The 17,985-nt window shown below is 52.6% G+C and overlaps 1 protein-coding gene across 1 annotated transcript in view; it reads right to left on the reverse strand.

The window, feature by feature from the left end:
• The window catches only part of LOC129811356 (connector enhancer of kinase suppressor of ras 1-like), a 110,065-nt gene that overhangs the window by 69,612 nt on the left and 22,468 nt on the right, over positions 1 to 17,985 (reverse strand). The window contains exons 3-4 of the mRNA XM_055862590.1: positions 16,027 to 16,229; positions 10,413 to 10,497 (exon numbers count right to left, since the gene is read on the reverse strand). Of these exons, the coding sequence (XP_055718565.1) occupies positions 10,413 to 10,497; positions 16,027 to 16,229 (288 nt within the window). The remainder of the gene's footprint in view (positions 1 to 10,412; positions 10,498 to 16,026; positions 16,230 to 17,985) is intronic.

Genomic DNA, 17,985 nt, shown 5'->3' on the forward strand with positions numbered 1-17,985 from the left:
GCCTAAGTGAACTGCAAATGCTACTGTCTCTACCCTGGTCCCAGATCGGTCAGTCTCTACCCTGGTCCCAGATCGGTCAGTCTCTACCCTGGTCCCAGATCGGTCAGTCTCTACCCTGGTCCCAGATCTGTCTCTACCCTGGTCCCAGATCTGTCTCTACCCTGGTCCCAGATCGGTCAGTCTCTACCCTGGTCCCAGATCTGTCTCTACCCTGGTCCCAGATCGGTCAGTCTCTACCCTGGTCCCAGATCTGTCTCTACCCTGGTCCCAGATCGGTCAGTCTCTACCCTGTTCCCAGATCGGTCAGTCTCTACCCTGGTACCAGATCGGTCAGTCTCTACCCTGGTCCCAGATCTGTCTCTACCCTGGTCCCAGATCGGTCAGTCTCTACCCTGGTCCCAGATCGGTCAGTCTCTACCCTGGTCCCAGATCGGTCAGTCTCTACCCTGGTCCCAGATCGGTCAGTCTCTACCCTGGTCCCAGATCGGTCAGTCTCTACCCTGGTCCCAGATCGGTCAGTCTCTACCCTGGTCCCAGATCGGGCAGTCTCTAACCTGGTCCCAGATCTGTCTCTACCCTGGTCCCAGATCGGTCTGTCTCTACCCTGGTCCCAGATCGGTCAGTCTCTACCCTGGTCCCAGATCGGTCAGTCTCTACCCTGGTCCCAGATCTGTCAGTCTCTAACCTGGTCCCAGATCGGTCAGTCTCTACCCTGGTCCCAGATCTGTCAGTCTCTAACCTGGTCCCAGATCGGTCAGTCTCTAACCTGGTCCCAGATCGGTCAGTCTCTAACCTGGTCCCAGATCTGTCTCTACCCTGGTCCCAGATCGGTCAGTCTCTACCCTGGTCCCAGATCGGTCAGTCTCTACCCTGGTCCCAGATCTGTCTCTACCCTGGTCCCAGATCGGTCAGTCTCTACCCTGGTCCCAGATCGGTCAGTCTCTACCCTGGTCCCAGATCGGTCAGTCTCTACCCTGGTCCCAGATCTGTCTCTACCCTGGTCCCAGATCTGTCTCTACCCTGGTCCCAGATCTGTCTCTACCCTGGTCCCAGATCTGTCTCTACCCTGGTCCCAGATCTGTCTCTACCCTGGTCCCAGATCTGTCTCTACCCTGGTCCCAGATCTGTCTCTACCCTGGTCCCAGATCTGTCTCTACCCTGGTCCCAGATCTGTCTCTACCCTGGTCCCAGATCTGTCTCTACCCTGGTCCCAGATCTGTCTCTACCCTGGTCCCAGATCGGTCAGTCTCTACCCTGGTCCCAGATCGGTCAGTCTCTACCCTGGTCCCAGATCGGTCAGTCTCTACCCTGGTCCCAGATCGGTCAGTCTCTACCCTGGTCCCAGATCGGTCAGTCTCTACCCTGGTCCCAGATCGGTCAGTCTCTACCCTGGTCCCAGATCGGTCAGTCTCTACCCTGGTCCCAGATCGGTCAGTCTCTACCCTGGTCCCAGATCGGTCAGTCTCTACCCTGGTCCCAGATCGGTCAGTCTCTACCCTGGTCCCAGATCGGTCAGTCTCTACCCTGGTCCCAGATCGGTCAGTCTCTACCCTGGTCCCAGATCGGTCAGTCTCTACCCTGGTCCCAGATCGGTCAGTCTCTACCCTGGTCCCAGATCGGTCAGTCTCTACCCTGGTCCCAGATCGGTCAGTCTCTAACCTGGTCCCAGATCGGTCAGTCTCTACCCTGGTCCCAGATCGGTCAGTCTCTAAACCTGGTCCCAGCTCGGTCAGTCTCTAACCTGGTCCCAGATCGGTCAGTCTCTAACCTGGTCCCAGATCGGTCAGTCTCTAACCTGGTCCCAGATCGGTCAGTCTCTAACCTGGTCCCAGATCGGTCAGTCTCTAACCTGGTCCCAGATCGGTCAGTCTCTAACCTGGTCCCAGATCGGTCAGTCTCTAACCTGGTCCCAGATCGGTCAGTCTCTAACCTGGTCCCAGATCTGTCTCTACCCTGGTCCCAGATCTGTCTCTACCCTGGTCCCAGATCGGTCAGTCTCTAACCTGGTCCCAGATCGGTCAGTCTCTACCCTGGTCCCAGATCGATCAGTCTCTAACCTGGTCCCAGATCGGTCAGTCTCTAACCTGGTCCCAGATCGGTCAGTCTCTAACCTGGTCCCAGATCAGTCAGTCTCTACCCTGGTCCCAGATCTGTCTCTACCCTGGTCCCAGATCTGTCTCTACCCTGGTCCCAGATCGGTCTCTACCCTGGTCCCAGATCGGTCAGTCTCTAACCTGGTCCCAGATTGGTCAGTCTCTACCCTGGTCCCAGATCGGTCAGTCTCTACCCTGGTCCCAGATCGGCCAGTCTCTACCCTGGTCCCAGATCTGTCTCTACCCTGGTCCCAGATCTGTCTCTACCCTGGTCCCAGATCGGTCAGTCTCTAACCTGGTCCCAGATCGGTCAGTCTCTAACCTGGTCCCAGATCGGTCAGTCTCTACCCTGGTCCCAGATCGGCCAGTCTCTACCCTGGTCCCAGATCGGCCAGTCTCTACCCTGGTCCCAGATCGATCAGTCTCTACCCTGGTCCCAGATCGGTCAGTCTCTAACCTGGTCCCAGATCTGTCTCTACCCTGGTCCCAGATCGGTCAGTCTCTAACCTGGTCCCAGATCGGTCAGTCTCTAACCTGGTCCCAGATCGGTCAGTCTCTAACCTGGTCCCAGATCGGTCAGTCTCTACCCTGGTCCCAGATCGGTCAGTCTCTAACCTGGTCCCAGATCGGTCAGTCTCTACCCTGGTCCCAGATCGATCAGTCTCTAACCTGGTCCCAGATCGGTCAGTCTCTAACCTGGTCCCAGATCGGTCAGTCTCTAACCTGGTCCCAGATCGGTCAGTCTCTAACCTGGTCCCAGATCAGTCAGTCTCTACCCTGGTCCCAGATCTGTCTCTACCCTGGTCCCAGATCTGTCTCTACCCTGGTCCCAGATCTGTCTCTACCCTGGTCCCAGATCGGTCAGTCTCTAACCTGGTCCCAGATTGGTCAGTCTCTACCCTGGTCCCAGATCGGTCAGTCTCTACCCTGGTCCCAGATCGGCCAGTCTCTACCCTGGTCCCAGATCTGTCTCTACCCTGGTCCCAGATCTGTCTCTACCCTGGTCCCAGATCGGTCAGTCTCTAACCTGGTCCCAGATCGGTCAGTCTCTAACCTGGTCCCAGATCGGTCAGTCTCTACCCTGGTCCCAGATCGGCCAGTCTCTACCCTGGTCCCAGATCGATCAGTCTCTACCCTGGTCCCAGATCGATCAGTCTCTAACCTGGTCCCAGATCTGTCTCTACCCTGGTCCCAGATTGGTCTGTCTCTAACCTGGTCCCAGATCGGTCAGTCTCTACCCTGGTCCCAGATCGGTCAGTCTCTACCCTGGTCCCAGATCGGTCAGTCTCTACCCTGGTCCCAGATCGGTCAGTCTCTACCCTGGTCCCAGATCGGTCAGTCTCTACCCTGGTCCCAGATCGGTCAGTCTCTACCATGGTCCCAGATCGGTCAGTCTCTAACCTGGTCCCAGATCGGTCAGTCTCTAACCTGGTCCCAGATCTGTCTCTAACCTGGTCCCAGATCGGTCAGTCTCTAACCTGGTCCCAGATCGGTCAGTCTCTACCCTGGTCCCAGATCGGTCAGTCTCTACCCTGGTCCCAGATCGGTCAGTCTCTACCCTGGTCCCAGATTGGTCAGTCTCTACCCTGGTCCCAGATCGGTCAGTCTCTACCCTGGTCCCAGATCGGTCAGTCTCTACCCTGGTCCCAGATCGGTCAGTCTCTACCCTGGTCCCAGATCTGTCTCTACCCTGGTCCCAGATCTCTCTCTACCCTGGTCCCAGATCTCTCTCTACCCTGGTCCCAGATCTCTCTCTACCCTGGTCCCAGATCTGTCTGTACTTTAGCCTACTCCATTGTCATTGTAAAGCCAAACACTGGCATGACAATTCCATAAAGAGCTGGCTAGAAACAATAAATATCTGAATGAAATGGCTCATGTCCATTCATTGTATACCGTAGTATGAGTGGTCAAAGCGATGAGTCATCATCAGGCCGCTGGTGTTGACACTGGTGTCCGTTGAACCAAGCTCATGGTCAGGGTTGTGGAGTAACTGATAAACTGCAACTTTAATCCGTTACGTTACCAGAAAGAAAAAAATAACTAATCAGATTACATATACTTTTGAAAAACTAGATGATTACTTATTGGATTACTTTCCCATTAAGGATGTTGGCGAGAAAAAAAATACATTGACACCTTTCTATTTTCTCAAAGACATTCAATTCAGCACTGGAAAAGGGTGCAAGATGAAGTTTGTTCTACCTGAGCAAGACTGACCAGAATTCAGAGACTACTATGATGTCAGAGACCACTATGATGTCAGAGGGTACTATGATGTCAGAAACCACTATGATGTCAGAGACCACTATCATGTCAGAGACCACTATGATGTCAGAGACCACTATGATGTCAGAGACCACTCTGATGTCAGAGACCACTCTGATGTCAGAGACCACTCTGATGTCAGAGACCACTATGATGACACACCAAATACGTTTGATGGATCATTTTGTCTTCTTCTAGTACCTCATAAGAGGAAACTAATCCAAAAGTAACAGAAAGTAAATCAGATTATGTTACCAAATTTGGGTAATCCAAAAATGACGTTACTGATTACAATTTTGGACAGGTAACTAGTAACGGATTACATTTAGAAAGTAACATCCTGAACCCTGCTCAGTTACCTATACTGGAATATGGCAACGAGCTGCCCACTTAATCATTAACTCACCAACCACCTCATGCGCACAAAACATTGAAAAGACGTTAAAAAGACATTCAAATACATTGGAAAGACGTTAAAAAAGACGTTAGAATACATAGAAAAGACATTGAAATTCATTCAAATTTGTTGAAAAGACGTGAAACGACATGAAGACATTGAAAGACATTGTTCAGACGACGTTAAAAATATATGCTAAAAATAGGTCTTCTTCTTTGAGCACGTCTTGCTCAGTGCGTTCATTAGCACCTCAACCAGACCACTAACTAACTACAACAATTATTTCTGGTTACAGCAAAACTATTCAAAACAGATAAAAACCATACTAGAAAACTTCACCACAATTGTGAGTAAAAAGGTACATTGGTCAACCAGCAAGAGTCGAAACTCACTATCAATGGGTATGATCATTGAATAATAACACTTCTGTTCGTCAACAGAGGCATCAAGAAAGTCCTGTATCACATCTTAGAAAAGCCATATCACGTCCTTAACTACAGTAGCCTTTACTGTCAAGATGGTGTGTCAATACCAGGCCATTGGAAACCAATCAATCAATGTAAACAAACAGCATTACATCATCTCATTCTCACATACCTCAATACAACTCCTTCAAACAATTCTTCCTTGATCCTCTCTCCATGTTCACAGAAATTCTCAATGTAACTATCGCCCACGTTCTCTGTGTCCACCTCTCTCGCTCTCTCTGTAATAGACTTTGCTTGTTGTTGTCTAGTAGTGTGCGAGCCTATCCTCTCCAGTCCTACAGAGCCAGTAGTCAGTGGAGAAGTGGAGGACTCTAGGATCACAGCAGCTGACTCATGGCCCCGCACAACCCTTCAAGGCACCGGAGAAAATAAACCCCATGAGTGGGGAGAGAGGCGGATACACACACACAGAAAGAGAGAGACACACACACACACAGAAAGAGAGAGACACACACACACACACACAGAAAGAGACACACAAACTCCTGTGTTTTTATACAGGCAGGAAATGGAAGAGAGTTATTTATTTTCTACAAGGGCCCTAGGAGACATGGCCTGCGTCCCAAATGCCACCCTATTCCCTACATAGTGAACTACGTTTGACCACGGTCCATAGGGCTCTGGTCCAAAGTAGTGCACTATATAGGAATGAGGTGTCATTTGGGCCAAACATGATCTGTCTGGTCCTTGTTCTTGTTACAGAAGAACCAATTCTCTAGAAACAAGCAACGTAATAATGGGAGCATTATCATTCAAAGCCTGCCTCTCTGAAACAAGGTCACAAGAGATTTGACATTTAAGTTTCTTAGCCAAGGGCTAACTTGCTGCACACAGACGAGGGTGGTGGGGTGTGTACGTGACTGTGTGCGCGTGTGTGTATTCTACTGACCTTTCCAGAGCTGGAACTTGATAATGATGGGCAGAGAGAGATGAGAAGAGAGAGAGAGAGAGACAGCCAGAGAGCGAGGCGGCCAGAGAGCAAGATGGCCAGAGAGAGAGACGGCCAGAGAGAGAGACGGCCAGAGAGCGAGACGGCCAGAGAGCGAGACGGCCAGAGAGAGAGACGGCCAGAGAGAGAGACGGCCAGAGAGAGAGACGGCCAGAGAGAGAGACGGCCAGAGAGAGAGACGGCCAGAGAGAGAGACGGCCAGAGAGAGAGACGGCCAGAGAGCGAGACGGCCAGAGAGCGAGACGGCCAGAGAGCGAGACGGCCAGAGAGCGAGACGGCCAGAGAGCGAGACGGCCAGAGAGCGAGACGGCCAGAGAGCGAGACGGCCAGAGAGCGAGACGGCCAGAGAGAGAGACGGCCAGAGAGAGAGACGGCCAGAGAGCGAGACGGCCAGAGAGCGAGACGGCCAGAGAGCGAGACGGCCAGAGAGCGAGACGGCCAGAGAGCGAGACGGCCAGAGAGCGAGACGGCCAGAGAGCGAGACGGCCAGAGAGCGAGACGGCCAGAGAGCGAGACGGCCAGAGAGCGAGACGGCCAGAGAGAGAGACGGCCAGAGAGAGAGACGGCCAGAGAGCGAGACGGCCAGAGAGCGAGACGGCCAGAGAGCGAGACGGCCAGAGAGCGAGACGGCCAGAGAGCGAGACGTCCAGAGAGCGAGACGGCCAGAGAGCGAGACGGCCAGAGAGCGAGACGGCCAGAGAGCGAGACGGCCAGAGAGCGAGACGGCCAGAGAGCGAGACGGCCAGAGAGCGAGACGGCCAGAGAGCGAGACGGCCAGAGAGCGAGACGGCCAGAGAGAGAGATTAGAAGAGAGAGCACCAACTCACCTGTGTAGATGTGTTTAGTCAGTTGTGAGGTTGTCAGCCCTATTCTATCATGTTCTTATTCGGTCGAATAGAAATTCTTAGAAACTACAGCCATATACACTTTTCAAAGAAACTATATAAAACCTCAATCCAATGAAAGACACCAGTCAGTCTCAGTTTCTTCCGTCTTATAACTCATCTATCTTGTCTTAAGACTCAAGGGGGTGTGTACTTACAAACCTGCCTTCTGCAAGCACCTGCATTTTGGATCCCCCTAATATCTGACACCTCAGCAATTCTCTGTAGTACACACACACTCTCTCTCTCTCTGTGGTACACAGTCCTCTATCATAGTTGAATAAGGCTTATGACTATCTGACTCCTAAGCATACAGCAGAAACAAGCAGTGGTTTCTCATTGGACCCCAAAACAGGAACCAAACCAAACAATGGGCAGTAATTAAACCTCTCGTCGCCTCCAGCTCAGAGCAGACTACCGTCAAAACAGTCTGGCGTAAGGACCACGTTTCACTTACTAATTACCTTGAGTCTACAGTTAAGACAGCTTTCATACAACAACAAAACAACTAACAGTCAGTAAGCTAGAACTTGGCTGGACAAGAAGCCATCAGCCTTCAAAAGGCCCTCATTGTTCCAATGTAACCTTCACTTCCCAGCTTCCTTCCTTTCTGAGGAGGAGGGAGTCTAACCATAGAAATAGTATGACTAGCCCAAAGCCCATGGTTCTTACTCACAGTCAGTCATATTCATGAATTGGCTACAACAAATGTGTCATTATTCCTTTTCTGGGATGCACAATGAATGTAGTGAGTGTGTTCACACAGAACATCCTTTGATAGTCTTTAAAAAAAAAGCTTTGCACTGATTTGTGAAGAAGAGGTCAAGTCTATTTATCACATCTCTAATGTGTTATGCAAACAACAAAAAGAAGACTAAAAAGCAACAGAAAAAAAAGCACTTTTCTACAAGATAAATACATGTATTATTATGGTCAACAATGTCTAAATGTACAGAAACTGTGAGCACTGCAAGTGTGGACAATCACAAACAGACATCCACAAACACATACACAAACCAGTTAGCTACAGTATTCAATCAAAATGCAATAAAGCCAGCAGGAAAACAGCTCCAGAGTTGTAATCTACCTACTTTGGCTGGAGACAATCCAGAGCTGCAAATAGAGCTGCCAGTCAGAGCTCTAAATGTAGTACGCTGGGATCTCTCTGCTCCCTGAATACGGTGTCCTCTCTTTCGCCCTCTATCAGTCTCTCATTGGTCTGACTGCACTGCAACTCACAGCAGGTGAACTACAAGTTGAGTTCCTGTGAACCCTTCCATCAGTACCCCCTCCCCCTGCTCCCACTCCCTCCCTCCCCCGAAGATCTCCAACTCCCTCCCGCCCTTTGCACCCCATCCCCCGGAGATGGCTAACCCTCTCGCCCCCCCCCACCCACACTCCCTCTCCCGAAGATTACCAAATCCATCCCGCCCCAGCTACCCCCTCCCGCTCTCTCCCGAAGATCACCAAATCTATTCCGCCCATGCTCCCCCTCTCTCAGTCCTGCCCTCCTCCCCCAGGCACTATCTATGACAAATCCAGGCCTGTCTTTTTCACAAGTCGCAAGTTTAACTCCGGCATTACAGATCACATTAAATACACATTCACCCACCTTCTCCCTCTCTTCAACAATTTCCTATCACAAAAATCAAAAGTCAACCTGTGCTTCTTTAAGGTACCTAAACTATTCCGAGCATGCAGTCAGAAAAAGAATGCATGTGGTTAGTCTGTGCATTCCCCAATAGGAGGAGTTAGTTTGCTGTTGTGCTGTGTTAGGGCAGCAGTGGAAAAAAAGTACCCAATTAAAGTAAAGATAACTTAAAAGAAAATGACTCAAGTAAAGTGGAAGTTACCCAGTAAAATACAACTTGAGTAAAAGTCTAAAAGTATTTGGTTTTAAATATACTTAAGTATCAAAAGTAAAAGTACAAATAAAAATAATTTCAAATTCTTTAAATTAAGCCAAGCAGACGGTGACATTTTCTAGTTTTTTTAATTTTACAGATAGCCAGGGGCACATCATTTACAAACGAAGCATGCATTTATTGAGTCCGCCAGATCAGAGGCAGTAATCATGACGAGGGATGTTCTTTTGAGAAGTGAGTGAATTGGACCATCTTCCTGTCCTGATAAGCATTCAAAATGTAACTAGTACTTTTGGATGTAATGGAAAATGTATGGAGTAAAAAGTACATAATTTTCTTCAGGAATGTAGTGAAGTAAAAGTAGTAAAAAATATAAATAGTAAAGTACAGATACCCCCAAAAAAAGACTTAAGTAGTACTTTCAAGTATTTTTACTTAAGTATTTTACACCATTGGTGTTAGGTGGCTGTTGAAAGCAGCAACACAAACAGTGGTGGTTCCTCCAGCATGCCTTGTGTACGCCTCCTCCAAAGATAAAATGTGTCTGCTAAGTATTGTTTGGTCCAACTAGGAATCTAATTCAGATTTAATTCACCTCAAGGCCATTCATTCAATGTTAATAAGGAGCAGAGTTTTTCCTGGTCAGGTTACTCGACATTCATTCATTCAGCAGTGAGCGCCTGTACAATGAAAACAGCCATGCTGGATCACTGGCTTGTGTTCATTAGGTAACAAATGAAAGAAAACAGACCGAAACAAGGAGGGACTACCTGGACATGTCCAATAAGAAACACTCCTTTTTGCTTTACGTTTTAAAACGTTTTTAAAACGTTTTCCATTGTGTGCCCTAATGAACACGACTCAGGTCTTTACAGTAGGAGAGGTAGACTACCTTGTGTACTGCAGTCCCCAGGTGTTTACAGTAGGAGAGGTAGACTACCTTGTGTACTGCGGTCCCCAGGTCTTTACAGTAGGAGAGGTAGACTACCTTGTGTACTGCAGTCCCCAGGTGTTTACAGTAGGAGAGGTAGACTACCTTGTGTACTGCAGTCCCCAGGTGTTTACAGTAGGAGAGGTAGACTACCTTGTGTACTGCGGTCCCCAGGTCTTTACAGTAGGAGAGGTAGACTACCTTGTGTACTGCAGTCCCCAGGTGTTTACAGTAGGAGAGGTAGACTACCTTGTGTACTGCAGTCCCCAGGTGTTTACAGTAGGAGAGGTAGACTACCTTGTGTACTGCGGTCCCCAGGTCTTTACAGTAGGAGAGGTAGACTACCTTGTGTACTGCAGTCCCCAGGTGTTTACAGTAGGAGAGGTAGACTACCTTGTGTACTGCGGTCCCTAGGTCTTTACAGTAGGAGAGGTAGACTACCTTGTGTACTGCAGTCCCCAGGTGTTTACAGTAGGAGAGGTAGACTACCTTGTGTACTGCGGTCCCCAGGTGTTTACAGTAGGAGAGGTAGACTACCTTGTGTACTGCGGTCCCCAGGTCTTTACAGTAGGTGATGATGTTCCTACTGGACGTGTAACCACTCAGCTGGGCAAACTGGTACCTGGACACACACAGATGGACCAATGAAGAAAGGGATACATTTATTGAATCTAGAAATAAAATGTGCAGATTTCAATGATCTTTAAAGACTCAGATGATGCATTCAGGATGGAGGAAAACACAAACCATGAGATCACAACCCATGAGAACACAACCCATGAGAATACAACCCATGAGAACACAACCCATGAGAACACAAGAGAACACAACCCATGAGAACACAACCCATGAGATCACAAGAGAACACAACCCATGAGATCACAAGAGAACACAACCCATGAGATTACAACCCATGAGAACACAACCCATGAGAACCCAACCCATGAGAACACAACCCATGAGAACGCAACCCATGAGAACACAAGAGAACACAACCCATGAGAACACAAGAGAACACAACCCATGAGAACACAACCCATGAGAACACAACCCATGAGATCACAACCCATGAGATCACAACCCATTAGAACACAACCCATGAGAACACAAGAGAACACAACCCATGAGAACACAACCCATGAGATCACAAGAGAACACAACCCATTAGAACACAACCCATAAGAACACAAGAGAACACAACCCATTAGAACACAAGAGAACACAACCCATGAGAACACAACCCGTGAGAATACAACCCATGAGAACACAACCCATGAGAACACAACCCATGAGAACACAACCCAAGAGAACACAACCCAAGAGAACACAACCCATGATAACAATCCTACATAACATTAGGATAGAAAGGACACGGAGAGCGAGCGAGATGACACGGAGCGTGGAGACGGAGCGAGAGGGAGACGGAGCGAGAGGGAGAGCGAGACGGAGCAAGAGCGAGACGGAGCGAGAGGGAGCGAGAGGGAGAGCGAGAGGGAGACGGAGCGAGAGGGAGAGCGAGAGGGAGACGGAGGGAGAGCAAGAGGGAGACGGAGCGAGAGGGAGACGGAGCGAGAGGGAGACGGAGCGAGAGGGAGACGGAGCGAGAGGGAGACGGAGCGAGAGGGAGACGGAGCGAGAGGGAGACGGAGCGAGAGGGAGACGGAGCGAGAGGGAGACGGAGCGAGAGGGAGACGGAGCGAGAGGGAGACGGAGCGAGAGGGAGACGGAGCGAGAGGGAGAGCGAGATGGAGCGAAAGAGAGACAGAGCGAAAGGGAGACAGAGCGAGACGGAGAGCGAGAGGGAGAGCGAGAGGGAGAGGGAGAGCAAGAGGGAGACAAGAGGGAGAGCGAGAGGGAGACGGAGCGAGAGGGAGACGGAGCGAGAGACAGAGCGGAGAGAGTGAGAGCGGAGACAGAGCGGAGACGGAGCGAGAGCGGAGAGGGAGACGGACCGAGAGCGGAGAGGGAGACGGACCGAGAGGGAGAGCGAGAGGGAGCGAGAGGGAGATCGGCGACGGGGCGAGAGGGAGAGCGGAGACGGAGCGAGAGTGAGAGCGGAGACGGAGCGAGAGGGGAGACGGAGCGAGAGCGGAGACGGAGCGACAGCGGAGACGGAGCGAGAGGGAGAGCGGAGACGGAGCGAGAGGGAGAGCGGAGACGGAGCGAGAGGGAGAACGGAGACGGAGCGGAGACGGAGCGAGAGTGAGAGCGGAGACGGAGCGAGAGGGAGAGCGGAGACGGAGCGAGAGGGAGAGCGGAGACGGAGCGAGAGGGAGAGCGGAGACGGAGTGAGAGGGAGAGCGGAGACGGAGCGAGAGGGAGAGCGGAGACTGAGCGAGAGGGAGAGCGGAGACGGAGCGGAGACGGAGCGAGAGTGAGAGCGGAGACTGAGCGAGAGGGAGAGCGGAGACGGAGCGGAGACGGAGCGAGAGGGAGAGCGGAGACGGAGCGAGAGGGAGAGCGGAGACGGAGCGAGAGGGAGAGCGGAGACGGAGCGAGAGGGAGAGCGGAGACGGAGCGAGAGGGAGAGCGGAGACGGAGCGAGAGTGAGAGCGGAGCGAGAGGGAGAGCGGAGACGGAGCGAGAGTGAGAGAGGAGACGGAGCGAGAGTGAGAGCGGAGACAGAGCGGAGACGGAGCGAGGAGACGGAGCGGAGACGGAGCGAGAGCGGAGACGGAGCGAGAGTGAGAGGGAGATCGAAGACGGAGCGAGAGGAAGAGCGGAGCGAGAGGGAGAGGGAGAGCGGAGACGGAGCGAGAGGGAGAGCGAGAGGGAGCGAGAGTGAGAGCGGAGACGGAGCGAGAGCGTAGACGGAGCGAGGAGACGGAGCGAGAGCGTAGACGGAGCGAGAGGGAGAGGGAGAGCGGAGACGGAGCGAGAGCGGAGACGGAGCGAGAGGGAGAGCGGAGACGGAGCGAGAGGGAGAGCGGAGACGGAGCGAGAGTGAGAGCGGAGACGGAGCGAGAGTGAGAGCGGAGACGGAGCGAGAGTGAGAGCGGAGACGGAGACGGAGACGGAGCGAGGAGACGGAGCGAGAGGGAGAGCGGAGACGGAGCGAGAGGGAGGGCGGAGACGGAGCGAGAGTGAGAGCGGAGACGGAGCGAGAGTGAGAGCGGAGACGGAGCGAGAGGGAGGGCGGAGACGGAGCGAGAGTGAGAGCGGAGACGGAGCGAGAGAGGAGACGGAGTGAGAGCGGAGATGGAGTGAGAGCGGAGACGGAGCGAGAGGGAGAGCGGAGACGGAGCGAGAGCGGAGACGGAGCGAGAGGGAGACGGAGCGAGAGGGAGACGGAGCGAGAGGGAGACGGAGCGAGAGGGAGACGGAGCGAGAGGGAGAGCGAGATGGAGCGAAAGAGAGACAGAGCGAAAGGGAGACAGAGCGAGACGGAGAGCGAGAGGGAGAGCGAGAGGGAGAGGGAGAGCAAGAGGGAGACAAGAGGGAGAGCGAGAGGGAGACGGAGCGAGAGGGAGACGGAGCGAGAGACAGAGCGGAGAGAGTGAGAGCGGAGACAGAGCGGAGACGGAGCGAGAGCGGAGAGGGAGACGGACCGAGAGCGGAGAGGGAGACGGACCGAGAGGGAGAGCGAGAGGGAGCGAGAGGGAGATCGGCGACGGGGCGAGAGGGAGAGCGGAGACGGAGCGAGAGTGAGAGCGGAGACGGAGCGAGAGGGGAGACGGAGCGAGAGCGGAGACGGAGCGACAGCGGAGACGGAGCGAGAGGGAGAGCGGAGACGGAGCGAGAGGGAGAGCGGAGACGGAGCGAGAGGGAGAACGGAGACGGAGCGGAGACGGAGCGAGAGTGAGAGCGGAGACGGAGCGAGAGGGAGAGCGGAGACGGAGCGAGAGGGAGAGCGGAGACGGAGCGAGAGGGAGAGCGGAGACGGAGCGAGAGGGAGAGCGGAGACGGAGCGAGAGGGAGAGCGGAGACTGAGCGAGAGGGAGAGCGGAGACGGAGCGGAGACGGAGCGAGAGTGAGAGCGGAGACTGAGCGAGAGGGAGAGCGGAGACGGAGCGGAGACGGAGCGAGAGGGAGAGCGGAGACGGAGCGAGAGGGAGAGCGGAGACGGAGCGAGAGGGAGAGCGGAGACGGAGCGAGAGGGAGAGCGGAGACGGAGCGAGATGGAGAGCGGAGACGGAGCGAGAGTGAGAGCGGAGCGAGAGGGAGAGCGGAGACGGAGCGAGAGTGAGAGAGGAGACGGAGCGAGAGTGAGAGCGGAGACAGAGCGGAGACGGAGCGAGGAGACGGAGCGGAGACGGAGCGAGAGCGGAGACGGAGCGAGAGTGAGAGGGAGATCGAAGACGGAGCGAGAGGAAGAGCGGAGCGAGAGGGAGAGGGAGAGCGGAGACGGAGCGAGAGGGAGAGCGAGAGGGAGCGAGAGTGAGAGCGGAGACGGAGCGAGAGCGTAGACGGAGCGAGGAGACGGAGCGAGAGCGTAGACGGAGCGAGAGGGAGAGGGAGAGCGGAGACGGAGCGAGAGCGGAGACGGAGCGAGAGGGAGAGCGGAGACGGAGCGAGAGGGAGAGCGGAGACGGAGCGAGAGTGAGAGCGGAGACGGAGCGAGAGTGAGAGCGGAGACGGAGCGAGAGTGAGAGCGGAGACGGAGACGGAGACGGAGCGAGGAGACGGAGCGAGAGGGAGAGCGGAGACGGAGCGAGAGGGAGGGCGGAGACGGAGCGAGAGTGAGAGCGGAGACGGAGCGAGAGTGAGAGCGGAGACGGAGCGAGAGGGAGGGCGGAGACGGAGCGAGAGTGAGAGCGGAGACGGAGCGAGAGTGAGAGCGGAGACGGAGCGAGAGAGGAGACGGAGTGAGAGCGGAGACGGAGTGAGAGCGGAGACGGAGCGAGAGGGAGAGCGGAGACGGAGCGAGAGCGGAGACGGAGCGAGAGGGAGAGCGGAGACGGAGCGAGAGGGAGAGCGGAGACGGAGCGAGAGGGAGAGCGGAGACGGAGCGAGTGTGAGAGCGGAGACAGAGCGAGAGTGAGAGCGGAGACAGAGCGAGAGTGAGAGCGGAGACAGAGCGAGAGTGAGAGCGGAGCGAGAGGGAGAGTGAGAGCAGGGCCAGAGGGAGAGTGAGAGCGGAGACAGAGCGAGAGCGGAGAGAGGGGGAGAGGTGCAGAGTGAATAGTGAATATCAGCATTATAAACACCACCTACACGGAGTACCCAACAAGTCACAACAAAGACGCTGAGCACCTTCTCAACGTGTACACCAAAACACCCTCCCAAGTCCTGACACAAGAAGTCAGAGGTTGACTGATAACATATTATTATCTCTTAGTCTTCTCCCTGCCTACTGTTGTTTTCTACAAGCTGTCCAATCACCTTACACAGGGGGAGGGCCACTGTGCTGTCACCCTATCGTAACACCTGCTACCCAAACCCATTTCCATACAAAACCCTGTAGGTACAGTAATAGTCAACATGTTGTGCCATTACATGAGGGTACAGCATCATAGACATGGGTCATACACTATGAGGGTACAGCATCATAGACACGGGTCATACACTATGAGGGTACAGCATCATAGACATGGGTCATACACTATGAGGGTACAGCATCATAGACACGGGTCATACACTATGAGGGTACAGCATCATAGACACGGGTCATACACTATGAGGGTACAGCATCATAGACATGGGTCATACACTATGAGGGTACAGCATCATAGACATGGGTCATACACTATGAGGGTACAGCATCATAGACATGGGTCATAAGGGCTACCGAGTGGCGCAGCGGTCTAAGGCACTGCATCGCAGTACAAGAGGTGTCACTACGGTCTCTGGTTCGAATCCAGGCTGTATCACATCTGGCCGTGATTGGGACTCCCATAGAGCGGCGCACAATTATCCCAGAGTCGTCCAGGTTGGCCGGGGTAGGCCGTCATTGTATATAAGAATTTGTTCTTCACTGACTTGCCTAGTTAAATAAAAGGTTAAATAAAAGTAAAAAATAAGCTATAGCCTAAGAGAATATATTACAGATCACTTTTTATTATAAATTGAAATCATAGACTACTGCATACACACCCAGACAGGGGTGAAACTCTAGTCCCATGTCCCTACCTATATGATACTATGCCTAAATCATTGTTAAAGTTATGTAATACAGGGCTGTAGTGTGTGTGCGTGTGTGTGTGTACTTTACCTGTTGAGCAGGGAGAAGAGGCCCTTGGCGGAGGTGATGAGCTCCAGCACCACCTGCAGTACGCTGGCTGGCAGCTTGGTGGCGCTCTGCCCATCATAGGTGTTTACCCTCCAGCGGATCTGGATGCCCATGATCAGGGAGTGGGCCACCACGCACAGGTTCTCTGTCAGACTGCGCAGGGTCTCCCCTCCCATACCGTATGTCTGGGGAGGGAGACAAGGAGGGAAACAGAGAGTGAGGCAGGGGCAAACACCTCACAGACCTACACACAGAGAGACCAGACTGCAGAGTCAGTACAGAGAGACCAGACTGTAGAGTCAGTACAGAGAGACCAGAGAGTCCAGACTGTAGAGTCAGTACAGAGAGACCAGACTGCAGAGTCAGTACAGAGACACCAGACTGCAGAGTCAGTACAGAGAGACAGAGACACCAGACTGCAGAGTCAGTACAGAGAGACAGAGAGTCCAGACTGTAGAGTCAGTACAGAGAGTCCAGACTGTAGAGTCAGTACAGAGAGTCCAGACTGTAGAGTCAGTACAGAGAGTCCAGACTGCAGAGTCAGTACAGAGAGACCAGACTGCAGAGTCAGTACAGAGACACCAGACTGCAGAGTCAGTACAGAGAGTCCAGAATGTAGAGTCAGTACAGAGAGACCAGACTGTAGAGTCAGTACAGAGAGACCAGACTGCAGAGTCAGTACAGAGAGACCAGACTGCAGAGTCAGTACAGAGAGACCAGAATGTAGAGTCAGTACAGAGAGACCAGACTGCAGAGTCAGTACAGAGAGACCAGACTGCAGAGTCAGTACAGAGACACCAGACTGCAGAGTCAGTACAGAGAGACAGAGAGTCCAGACTGTAAAGTTAGTACAGAGAGTCCAGACTGTAGAGTCAGTACAGAGAGTCCAGACTGCAGAGTCAGTACAGAGAGACAGAGAGTCCAGACTGCAGAGTCAGTACAGAGAGACCAGACTGCAGAGTCAGTACAGAGAGTCCAGACTGCAGAGTCAGTACAGAGAGACAGAGAGTCCAGACTGCAGAGTCAGTACAGAGAGACCAGACTGCAGAGTCAGTACAGAGAGACCAGACTGCAGAGTCAGTACAGAGAGTCCAGACTGCAGAGTCAGTACAGAGAGACCAGACTGCAGAGTCAGTACAGAGAGACCAGACTGCAGAGTCAGTACAGAGAGAACAGACTGCAGAGTCAGTACAGAGAGTCCAGACTGCAGAGTCAGTACAGAGAGACAGAGAGACCAGACTGTTGAGTCAGTACAGAGAGACCAGACTGTAGAGTCAGTACAGAGAGTCCAGACTGTAGAGTCAGTACAGAGAGTCCAGACTGCAGAGTCAGTACAGAGAGACCAGACTGTAGAGTCAGTACAGAGAGACAGAGAGTCCAGACTGTAGAGTCAGTACAGAGAGACAGAGAGTCCAGACTAGAGTCAGTACAGAGAGACCAGACTGTAGAGTCAGTACAGAGAGACAGAGAGTCCAGACTGTAGAGTCAGTACAGAGAGACAGAGAGTCCAGACTAGAGTCAGTACAGAGACGTTGTCCAGACTAGAGTCAGTACAGAGAGAAAGAGAGTCCAGACTGTAGAGTGAGAATGAATAAGACACTAAGAGTGTAAATAATACTGTAATAGTGGACTGACTGGTTTAGTAAAATGAAAGACAGTCATTGAAAAGTAGATCTAGTTGTGTAGGTTATCATAATTCCATGATGCACAATGACATTAGGAGTGTCTGTCTACATAAATGATCACACGAAAACCCAACCAATGACATTTTGGGGAATATTCAGGAGGTGGAAACTTTCCGTGGGAATTAACGGGATTATATGGGAATATATGGGAAATAATCTCTCTAGGCTAGGGGGCGGTATTTTCACGTCCGGATGAAAAGCGTGCCCAAAGTAAACTGCCTGCTACTCAGGCCCAGAAGCTAGGATATGCATATTA

This window comes from Salvelinus fontinalis, chromosome 15, assembly GCF_029448725.1.
Source record: "Salvelinus fontinalis isolate EN_2023a chromosome 15, ASM2944872v1, whole genome shotgun sequence".
NCBI classification, from domain to species: domain Eukaryota; kingdom Metazoa; phylum Chordata; class Actinopteri; order Salmoniformes; family Salmonidae; genus Salvelinus; species Salvelinus fontinalis.